The sequence below is a fragment of the Microplitis mediator genome, chromosome 5 (genome assembly GCF_029852145.1).
Source record: "Microplitis mediator isolate UGA2020A chromosome 5, iyMicMedi2.1, whole genome shotgun sequence".
In the NCBI taxonomy this organism is placed as follows: Eukaryota; Metazoa; Arthropoda; class Insecta; order Hymenoptera; family Braconidae; genus Microplitis; species Microplitis mediator.
Window position 1 is genome coordinate 9,672,792 of NC_079973.1, and position 12,865 is coordinate 9,685,656.

Consider the following 12,865-nt stretch of genomic DNA (forward strand, 5'->3'; position numbering starts at 1 on the left):
AATTGTTTGGTAGATAACACGTGAACTTGCATATTATGACATACAAAAGACAATTAGTCTTGTGTTAATTTTATGGAAATGTCGCTCGGGAAACCCTTATATATCTACATCTCTTATGCATCTCTATATGCCTATAAATCAGTCAGAAGATATTGATGCAAAATTTCAAGTCAAGAGTGGTTGAAAAAAATCAATTTTTTTTTTCTTTTTTTTCTAGTATACTTACAAAAGTTTAAGAAGAATAAAAAAAACGACCTATTAAAATTTAAACCTTAATATTTACTATAGACTTCCCGATTGTAATTTTCCATTTCCCATTTAAATAACATGGGGAAAATTTTTTTTTTTTAATTTAGCGATTCTATATCTCTAAAATGGCTTATTCCACAGATAAGCCTAAGGTACATTCTTGTCGAGAATTAAATGCTATACAAAAAAAGTATCTTATCTTTTTATGATAAATCTAATTTTTTACAAAGTCATTCAAGGTCAAAATTAAATTCATGGTATATTTCAAAATTATTTGTCTTTTCTGATAAAATTTTATTCCCGTTAAATGATCTCTTACAGAGTTTTCGATATTCCAAAATACCCTTCAGCTATTTAGATTCAAATGTCAATTTTAAAAAAAAAATCAGAAACCCAATAATATGGAAAGTAAAAAATTGCAGTAAGAAAGTACTCAATATTAATACTAAGGGCTGAAATGTTAACATGAGTTTTTTTTACCCTTCTGAAACTTTTGAAAGTATGTACTTGGGAAAAAAAAAAAAAAAATTGGTCAAATTTTTCGAATCAGTCTAATCTATATACATATATGTTCCCTCGAAAAAAACTACGAAATTTCATTTAATATAAAATAATTATTGAATTATAAATCAAGTAAACCGTAAATTGTGGTCATTATGACTTGAAAATTTTGGAAGAACTAATTTGTACATGTGAGCGTGTGAATGTGAATAGGTAAAGATGTAATTATACTATAACTTAAAAAAATACTACAAATATTTGAATAATAATATTACGCATAACTTTATTAACAATTTCATTATTGATATAAATACTCTGTTTTATTTAATAATATAAAATTGATTAATTGAATTACTATTGATACACTTATAGTACAAAGTCGAGAAATATTTCATAGTTATTTCAGACGTAGATCTACATTTAAAGCTCCGTATGGAATAACTACTTAGATGAGCTAGCGTAATTACTATCAATAAACCTACAAATCATTAATGTTAACGTAAGCATATAAAGTACAAGGTATTTCTCAAATACATTAATTCAAACGGTATATATAAATGAGAATCCATAATATAATATAATATATATTACAAATATACTGTCGTAATTTAAATATTTAATTCAAATATGATTAATATGAAAAATAGTTAGAAAAAAATTAGGATTACTTGTGAAAATATTTTAAACAAAGGATTGTAAAGTGATCTATAATGATTTCATTTTAATGTGATTTAAATTTTTAATTCATTATTTTAGTATTTTTTTTTTTTTTTTTTTTTTTTTTTCTTCATTTTACGAATAATTTCTTCCATCTCACAAATAAATTCTTCACTATAAAACGTAGTTTATCGACCAGTGGACAATGAAAATCATTGAAAGGGGAGTTGAAATTAATGTCGAAGCTCTAATGAAATATACTATACGAAAATGCTCTACTATTATTATCAAAGTAAACTGCTTTGAAAAACAGGATGTTTATATGATAAGATGTACTAATATATTTCGGAATTTAGATTCATAAATATTTGGCATTCGTGTGTAATTTTTACAAACTAAATTTTTAATTTAACGAACACGTGTTTGTGCCGTACCGCTAAACGACTATCGAGGCTGCTTAATAAATTTAGTATATCATCAGAACTATCAGATATGTGTTGGATTAAGTATAATGCACAACATGTAGGCTAAATGATATCCATAGAACGCAGTATTCTTAACTTGCAGCGAATGCTTAGTGTGTGCATCAAAGACGAGTACAGAAAACATTGTGTGCTTGACTTATTATGCCTGACTTGGCCTACCTACTGTGCAATATATTAACTTTAAATAGTGCATACGTACAGAAATATATGTAAACTCTTAATGAAGTTACGTAGTTGTGTCTTTGTTCTTTCTGTGAGTAACTTATTAAAACATTGCGACAATTAGGATAACTTTATTAAAAGTTTACTGTACATAATCACATAATTATCGACTAAGATTTTTCGGGTTTAAAGTTAGAAAAATCAAAATTTATATCAAATAAATTTTTTTTGTATTTTTCGAGTGTATGTAAGCACAAAAATAACCATGATATATCATTTTACAACAGATTTGAACTAAAAGAAATTAATGGTTTACGTAGAAAATATTAAAATCATGGTATTGATATGGAAAAGAAAAATTTTTAACTTTGCAATAAGGTTTTATATAAATTTTAAATATAATTAAATTGGTTTTAATGAAATAAAGAGTCATTAGTGACATTGCTCTGAAAAAACTGTTAATAATATATATAATAAGTATCAACAAAGTAATGATTTCGAAGCATTATTTTTGTTTTATTAAATTTTTAGTTTTACACAGTTGAAAAATTTGTGTTAAATTTAACTAAAAACGCATATCCTAAATGAACCACTCAAATTTTTTTTTTAATTTTACACAATCAATTTATGTTAAGCAATAACACATGTTTTGTATTTAATATTAAACACAATGAATGTGTAACTTAAAAATTTATTTTGTGTTTTTGAAACCCGTCCGCTGCTAGTTACTTTAAATTTATTAAATGTAACTCATGCTTTTGAATTTTTTGCACAAGGATTATTTTAAAAATTATAACTGATTTTTTTTACTCTAATTTTTAAATAAATGTATTGTAAATTTAAAAATAATAATAAGATGAGATTGGAATATAAGTGAGTAAAATTAGTAAATATTTGAAATTTTTTAAGCCAGCTACACTTTAAATCTGTTAATTGGCAATTTGTAAATTCACTTTATTTAAATAACATCCTTCAGTATAAAATATTAATAATGATTATCATATTTTTACACATAAGATTTACCAAATACTTATAAACATTAATTGAATTTACATCGGTCTATGTTAAATAATTAATAACCAATAAATACACAAAATTTTCAACTGGAGACAAACGTTCAATTATAATCAATAATTTTTAATTGATAAATTTTTTATTTAGAAAAAGAATTTTATTTAGTTTAACTGTTTATAGGATATAAAAGTTAAAAAAATCTTGAAATTTTTTTATTATGCTATTTTAAATGAAAACCAGAAAATCGTGATTTGAGATCTTTAAACATTTTTATGATAAAAGCTCAAATGCACTCTAAAAAGACCAAACGGTATTTCGAGATAATCTATAGAATTTTTGAGAGCATTCTAAACGAAAAAAGTTAAAAATTCTAAAAAAATGAATGAATTTTTTTAGAAATTTTCAGTGATTCTTGTTGATCGAAAACAAATTCAAATTTCGGCAAGTAATTGCTAATAATGTTACACTCTGAGAAATTTACAGTTGCAGTAACTAAAACGTTTAGTTGAGGCGCTTAGATGGACTATGGGTGTTCAACATCGCTTATTGTTAACTGTTGGGTTACAATAACTATTCATATTCCTTTGAGTGTAGAAATCAATTCATGAAATATACACAAGATTAGTGACAATGAGATTAAAAAAAAAAATTTTCTTGACAACAGTTCCGATGTTAATGCATATACATTAGAGACTATTAATACCTTCATTTTTTAATTTTATATCTCACTCCAAAGTATGTTAACCATTGCGGAAAAAGGGGCCTTCAAAAATTTTAAAAGTCGCTTAAAGTCGTTTAAATTTCGAAAATCTTAAAATCTGCTTTTTGTTTTTATTCTATGACAAAGTTTATAATAAAAATTTGATATGCATAAATAAATTTTTAAAAAATGAGATAAACTTACAATAAGAATTATGAGATGCAATATAGAAATTAATTTAAATACATTATTAAATTAAAAAATTATCAAACTTATTTTTTATAAATTCAATTCGTTTTTTTTTTTTTTTTTATTTATTTATCATAAAAATAGTAATGCATAGTATAAAAATAAAATGTAGTTTATTTTATGATATTAAAAGTTTGGAAAATTTTTAATTTTCTCTAAATATCTTTTAAGTACGTTTACATTTTTGGAGGCTCTCTAGTTTGTTAGTAAAATATTTTGGAGTAAAGCTGGTAATTTTAAAAAATGTAGAAAATAATTGTCAACTAAGGTGTGTACGCATACATACAAATATATATAATCCAAAGAAAATTAAACCTCTCCGAAACATGTTGAATGAACTTTCTAAACTAGTTTTAATAACTTTGAGATAAATTTTAAATTTATCATCTTGAAGAGTGATTGTAGAGACGAAATATTAAGTAGGATAGCTGATATAATAAGCTAGAAAAAAACATTTATTAAATGGAAAAAAAAAAACCCATGTTATTTAAATAGGAAATTTCTTATTTTGAATTATAAAATGATACTACAATTTATTAATTGTTGAAAGAAGATTTTTTTTCACTCTGACTACATTAACTTGAGTTTATTTCATGTTCGATTTGATTTAAATTTGACATTACCAATTTATAATTTCATAACTATACCGTTAGTTTAATGGAAAAATTATTAAATCAGAGAACTTATAATATAGTATATTGACAAAGGTGGTAAAGGTCCGATAATTTACACAATATAAATCGATTTTACCGTAATATAATCTCAAACATATAGTCAACAATTCTAACAATTATGAATTGTAATTGTAGATAAATTAAACTTTTTTAAATGAGTAGAAATAATAGGTTAAATTTGTTTTATTGATACGACTAAAGTTTACTTTAAACTATTCAATTTAAACTTCAGTGGTAACGATGGGCCTTAATGCATGGTATTGATGCCAATCTTCTCTCCTGCATATGAAATGAATGTATTCGGTTTTGCAAAGATTGGTGACAAGCCTAGGAGATAATTAGAGTAAATAAAATAAAAATAATTTTTATTATTTTATATTTTTGATTATCTTCTAGACAACTTATCATGCCTTGTTGATCCGAATATTGCGGTGATAATTAATATGTTGCATTTGATTATATAATATGTATCTGAATTTTAATCATTCTCTATAAATTTAATATACGATGCATTTCACACATAATTACTCTACGATTACAATGAATTAGTCGAAAGACTAAAATTTAAAAAAATATTTAAAAAAATGTTATTGAATAAAGTAATTTTTTTTTTTTTAATTTTTAGAACTAAATTACATTTAACAATAAGTAATTGAATATAAGTAGTGCTTATTATGAATAATATAAAAAAAATTTATTATCAGTATATCACAATGTGAATGGAGATTTATGTAATCTATACAATATAAACTCCTTAGTATGATTTTGAACACATGAAGTGTATAATCTTCAAAAGAAGATGATGAAAATTATCGTCACTTGTTGTTAATGAAACCAAGTCGATTTAAAATATCGACCATAATATAGAAATAAAAAAAGAATTGTTAGTCAAAATGGAAAAAATATTAATTTGCATAAAGAATATATATATATATATGTATATATAAAAATATATATATATATATGTATATATATATAAACATACTAAGATAGTAATAAATATGTAAAGTATATATGTTCAAATATACTTAGTGGTCGTAATTAAGTCGTCGCAATGCGGGGCTTCGGTTTAAGGGACAATGACTTCACGCTCGTGATTTATAGTACAAAATCGAATAACATAAATATAATATATACTAAGTAATAATTGCAGTGCATATTAAAAAAAAAATAATAATAATAATGATAATAATAAAGATAAAACTACTTAAATTCACTTTTATAGCTGTTTATAAGCGTTTTAAAATAAAATAGCATTCAATAAGTCATCATTCCAAAAAGATGAAAACATGAATTTCATCAGTCATAGTTGATCAAAATAATATATTTACTACTACTCAACTACATTATTATAGAATGTTAAATACTTAAATATTCATAGCACTTATGTGAATGCGATAATAATGAACTTGTTGAAATTGAGAAATTCAACATTTTACTGTAAAATATATGTCAATATTTAATTGATTTATATTGGATTATCTTAGTACAAATACTACCTCACACATTATTATAATACAGGGTGTACTGAAGTCATAAAAACATATTAAAGTTCTTGTAAATAGAATTAAATAAAAGACATTTAACGAAAAGGTATCAATCAGTAATAAATAAATAAATAAATAATTAAATTTTTAAAATGAATGAAAAGTTTAAATAAAATGTAATTTAATTGCAATTAATACTTTACTAAATTAAAGTATTATAAACAATATTAAAGTCATTGTCAGTTGCGTCCATATAGATCATCTAATTCTTCAAATATATACGCTAAGTAAACCTTTTCACAATTACTTTTCTCAGGAGTAAAGAAAATCAAGTACAAATTACACTATAAAATAGCCAATAAGTCTACCTACAGTAATCAATAAATGCAATAGTCATGATTATAAGTACAAAAATAGAAAAAAAAAAAGAAAGAAAAGAAAAATATAGTTAGCGCAGAATAAGACACTACGTGGCTATTGATTATAGTAAATATTAAAGCATATACAAAGACTCAAATATAAAATAAGTTTTTACTATTTTTTGAATCTCATGTTTTTTATATCTCAATGATTAAATCACAAGCATATAATTTACGTAATTTGATTGTTTTTTTAGATTGTCGATAAAGTTTTTATTAATATTGGTGTCAATCCTGTTACATTATTTTTATTAATTTATTTGTTTTGTTGGTTAGTTAATACATACTCAGGAAATATTTATGATTTTTTGAATTTATAATTGTTATACATAAAACTATTTTTACATTTAAAAGCTTTATTTTTTTCATATAAATATTAATCATATAAATATATATTTTTTCATTAATTATTTTTTTTTATAAACGATATTTGATGAAAGCTGTCACAAAGAGTATTATGTTATATTCAAATGAATTAATAGTTAAAAATAAAAAAAGTGCATGTGTGTACTTTTGTACGCACATTACAAGTTATACTCCTTTGGCGTGGCTAAAAAAATAGTACATTAGACACCAAAGGAGGAAAGTAGGGTATTTGAACCCGCGTGTATAATTGCCTACTTGAGCCGAAGACGAGGGTTTTAAACATGCGAATTGGGATGTCCTACCTTCCTCCGTAGTGTACCTATACAATTTTTAACCCTATCTGCATCTGAAAGTTTAAATTGTTGCCTCTGTTTATGGGAAGAAAAGCGCATGCGCTGATTTTTATCATTTTTTTTCTCATAAAAGATAAGAAAGACTAATTTCCTCCTAAATAGGGCAGATATCTAAACTTTCGGCACGGGTATGGTGAAAAAATTTGATTCCGAATTGTTGACTGTTTGTTAAATTGAAGGCATTAGTTTGTTCTCATGTAACCAATAATTATTTTAAATTCAACAAGAGGCTAAAAATTTTCTTTTGTGCCGTTCGGAATATAAGGTTGAGAGGGGCAAAACGGACAGAGGGAGGAGAGAATAGGGTTCCTTCAAAATTTTATTAAAAATTGTTTTTTTTTTAATGTTTTTCAAAAATCGTAATTCGGTCGAAAAATATTAATGACTTTTGTTTTATGAGAAAAACTATTAAAAAATTTTTTTCTTTCTTTACATCCAATAATTATGTAAAATGTAAATTTTCTTCATGTAGATTTACAAATTTTTGTGTAAATTTAAGATTTAACGTTTTTGAGTTTCCGAAAACTTACTATTTCCTCAAGTAACCCGTTTTGCCCCTCCTTTCCCTAATTAAACGACAGAGTCTGGTCCTCTCCTTAGTAGTTAACTTGATACTGTGTAGGCACGACTTCCGTTATTTCTTCAAATTCTACTCACCGCGCCAAAAGAAGTATAACTTACAAAAAAAACAGTTGTCTGCTCATCGCAATACACTATAAAAAATTTTTTTTTTTAAATTTATCAATTCATAATTTGTTATGATCCTACTTTAATTTAAAAAATTTTTATTTCCTTTAAAAGGCAATTCGAATTCAGAATTTACCAATAACTTATGTTTCTATGCGCTGGACGCTTTTTTTTCATATAAATATATAACATAACATAAGTATCTGTGAAATGATGACAATTATACACTTTAGTTGTATAACATAAAAGAACTTGAATAAAAAAATATTTGTAGAGAATAAGTAAGTCCCAATATCGTCGCCCCGCTTGGTGATAAAAATATTGTATGTTTAAAAAATATTCAACACAACTATAATAAAAATACTGAGATTTAATCACACTGGCTTCTTACTGCCGTGTGAAAAATACCATTTTATTTATTATTTTTATTTCAAGTATGAGTTCGATACTCATTAATATGTTTTTATTTTAAGTTGTATTAATATTATTATTGCTACTATGTTTATTATTGTTATTCTTGCTGCTATTTTTTCACTATTTTACTATTAATGCTACTGTTACTATAATTGCTACGGCTATTAAAATATAAATTATAATTATTATAATTATAAGAACCTTCTTTAGTTTAATACTAATTATACAATTATTGTTTTGTTATTATCAACATAAATTTTAATTTTCTTAAGAATATAAAACCTATGTTATTCGACGTTTAATTAATAAATCAACAAATGTTTAAATTTTTTATGAAAACAAGTCTTGATTAAAATAGCAAATTGTAATTATTATCAAAATATCCACTAAATTTTTAACTTAAGTAGCACTGTAATAAATTATCAAGTATATGCGAATTCAGAAAAAGTAAATATTCGTTTGTTTATTATTATAAATGTTTTATTTACTGAAGCAGTTTAAAGATTTCATACAATATGATTAATTTTAAAACTCAAGACTTTTATTTTTAGTATTAATAAAATGTCAATAAACAAACAAACAAACAGAATTGAATAACTTGGTATTTTTAGCAACAAAAAAAAAGGTTTCTTAGTTTTTCTGTCAATGAAACCGAAAATTAATTATTGTTTATTCATGAATTTAAATTAAAGGAAGTAATACAGATTAATAAGAACTTTCGGAATGAAATCTATCTGGTTATTTATATTAAATTTGTCAAAACTCTTGTAATATTTAATAAAAATTGTTTACCTACTATATAATAAAAACGTTATTATTAATTAATATCATAAAGTTATCATTTTTATGTTTCTTAATTAGTTTATTTATTACTCACAACCGGATGTGCTTCACTACAATAAAGTCCACATTAAATGTGACTTTGTCATCGCTTAAGTTTTTTCCCCGCTTCTAAATCGTTTATATTCTTCTACATTGGTTCAATACGCCTGTTTTAATATTTTTCTGAAAAATGTTTCATCTCATGTGGTTTTATTTAAATAACGATATGGTCAATTATTATTTTTTTTTATATATATGCAAAAAATATCCCAGCGTGTTTAACCGTAACGTAAAATGTGCGCACTCTTCAATGTTTCCCTTGGAAACTACTTAAACTTGGATCGAAATTATTTTAAGTTTATATCGGCCAATTAACTGTAAACTTTTAGGACAATTAAATAATTGTATTCTTAATAATTGTAAAAAAATATATAATATTTTATCTATGAGACTTGTCAGTCGACGACTACCCCAAGAACATGCAAACAGGAAAAGTCTTAATAACATGATACTTATGTATTATTGAGATATGAGACTTATTATTGAGATTTTATTTTTTAGTTTCGTTCTATGATTTTTGATATCGGTAAAAGTATTTAAGTATTTAATATTCAATAATTAATTTATTTTTAATAATATTTTTCATTTCGATAGCTAGTCTTAATTGCTCAACTTTCTTCTGATCTGCCACCTTGATTACGTCTAGATCGATTACTGTCAAGTTTTTAAAATAGTTGGCGCCTAAGGATTAAATTAAGGTAAGTCAAATTTTTTAGTCTATATATATTAAAAATTTACATTTTATCTCTCGATTGATGTTTATTATAATTTTTATATTACATCGTTATAATGTTTAGCCATCAAGTAACAATACAGGGAAAATTATTTAATTATGAATTTTGTTGAGTTTCTTGAAGAAGGATTTTTTCACCTGATTTAAATGCAGGCATTCCAAGATATGGGCAACCACCGCAACGGAAGGCATCACCAAGATAGCACTACAACACAAAAAAATAACGTTATATTTAAAACAATATAAATACGTAATAATTGATTGAAAAATAAATCAAATAACTGCAGAAATTGAACGAGAAGTGGTAAGGTTGCGTAGTTACGAGGTTGGTTACACTTACATTTCCACATGATGATTTTTCATTTTTTAAGCCGATCGTAGTTTCACCTAATTCTTCAGCCAAACCACACGAACAGTCTTTACATGCTTTGCGTTTACCAGTCGTACCACATACTGAAATAATTTTAATAAATTTTAAAACTTGTTTTATTAATTCCTATTAATTTTTTTAACAAGAACATGTAGTAAAATATATATACATCATACCTCTTAAAGAATTAGAGTTTGGTTTTTTTTTATCTTGTTCGTTTAGTATATCGTCTTCATCAATTAAGTCATCATCAATATTATCTAATTTCCAAACAGCAGTTGGACTCTTAATAGATTGTAAAGCCATAGAAGATCCAATCTAATTAAAAATTAAATTGCATGAAGAAATGATATTAAATTGTCGTTTATTATCTATAAACGAATGTCGCTATAGGAAAATTTTATTTTTAAATTTTTAAAAAACTACTTTAGGCAGAAACACGCTGCTTCTGTAGTGTAAACGCGCTTGCAGTGTTTCTAGGATATATTGATAGTAGTTTTACTATGTTTTCATAGTGGAAATTCAGTGCCATTTATTGACTTGTGACACTAGAATGGCAGAAATGCACTATGAAAGCATTGTGAAACTACTATAAAATCATTGTGGGACAACTATGAAAATATCATTGAACTATGGTACAAATATTATAAAATCATCGTGGAACTACAGTGAAAATATAATTTAAATGTAATGGAAACATAGCGTAAATTTAATTACATGACTGTACAAAAGAAACTACACTTCCATTGGGTTTCAACCGCACTTTCATAGTGGTTTCACGGTATCGCTAAAACCGCAAGGTACCGCGAAAATTCGAAATAAACTCAATAGATACAAAACGTATTGTCGCTGTTTTGACTATATTTTCACGGTGTAAACTCGCTGTTTTTTTTTTAACTTCCCGCTAAGAAAATCGATGATTTTCGAAATTTCGGGAAGTTATTGTTTTCACCCCGATTTGCGAAAATCGAAATTTCATCAGATGTCGACGTTCTGAGGTCCTAGGAAGCTATCTGACTATTTTTAGAATGATGTCCGAGTGTCTGTATGTATGTATATATATATATGTGTGTGTGTGTGTGTGACCGGTCTATAACTTATCAACTAATCAACCGATTTGGATGGTTAAGGTGACAATCGAAAGAGCTTGTTGGCCATCAATTTTTCTGAAAATTTCAGACCATTTGATCAAGTAAACTCGAAAATATTAGCGAATTACAAAGAAAAAAATTTTTAACTTTCCGCTAAGAAAATCAATGATTTTTGAAAAAAATGGCATACAAAGGTATTTTCGAGTTCGAAGAGCTCGAAAATGTATCTACAAAAATGTTTTTGAGCTCCTTGAGCTCAACGAGCTTGAAAACAGCGGGAAGTTGTGGGGCCGGCCCGCAGGGTCAACCGATAGACCGATTTTTTTTTTTGTTGTGAATTTGCAATACTATAATTATACCATGTTTATATGATATTTTTACAATGTTGTACACTATAAAAAATCTACTTGATTAAGAAGAATTACTTGAGCATTTATGTCAAAGTTTTTAAGTTTGATCGTAATTAAAATAATATTTTGTTGAATACCAAAGAATATTCAAATTACGGTTCGAACTTGACTTATTTAAAATCAAAAAATTATTAAAAAGAAATCCTTGATTTTGGAGAAACTTAATTGCAAAATGATAGTTTTGAGTGCGTGCTTTGAATTTATAGATGATTTATTATTAATACGAATGATACTTAACCTCATATGATGGTTTTTCAGCTGTAACTTGACAAATTTTTAAATTTTCATTGAAATGTGATAAAAGTTTTGAAATTTTCCATTTTGAAGGTAAATCATATTGAATAGTATTATTAAGACGGAAACCACAAAGTTTCAGCTGAGTGATTTCATGGGCACATAATTTGTTGATTTCATCTTTCTGCAGTGGATTTACCAGTTTATGTATAAAAATTGAACATCCAGGCTTAAGAACTTGCAATAATCCATTATATGAATTCAGATTCGAAGCAAAGGACAGTATCAAATCAAATACTGAATTTCCATAGTCATTGAGAGCTAAACAAAAAATATATATATATATATATATAGCTATTATGATATACCTGTTAATTATGATTTAATTTTCTTGTAAATAATTATTGCCGTTAAATTTTGATGAATAAAAACATTGATTGGTTGTAAAAACGTACAATTTAATATTTCGAGAGGATGTGTAACTGTTATTTGAGTAGAGGAATTGGTAACTTGATTAATTTGTTCAATAAATTCATTTGTGTCATCAATTTTATCAGAATCAACAATAATTAAAATTTTATCTTCTGATTTAAATGAAAACATGATCACTCACTTAAAAAAAATAGCAACAAATAAAAATGTACACAACCTTCCACAATTAAGATTTATCGAAATTATTCAATTATTTATGTAGTTTATTATAGTAGTAGTAATAATACACGTAGATG

General features: G+C 25.2%; 1 protein-coding gene across 1 annotated transcript; it reads right to left on the reverse strand.

Annotated features, from left to right (window-relative positions):
- Positions 1 to 10,012: 10,012 nt before the first annotated feature.
- On the reverse strand, positions 10,013 to 12,857 carry LOC130668415 (anamorsin homolog). Its single transcript, XM_057470706.1, has 5 exons — positions 12,593 to 12,857; positions 12,142 to 12,458; positions 10,579 to 10,720; positions 10,373 to 10,485; positions 10,013 to 10,237 (listed from the first exon to the last, which is right to left on the reverse strand). Exons 1-5 carry the CDS (start codon positions 12,738 to 12,740, stop codon positions 10,130 to 10,132), a joined length of 828 nt encoding a protein of 275 aa, XP_057326689.1. The 5' UTR covers positions 12,741 to 12,857; the 3' UTR covers positions 10,013 to 10,129.
- Positions 12,858 to 12,865: the final 8 nt, after the last annotated feature.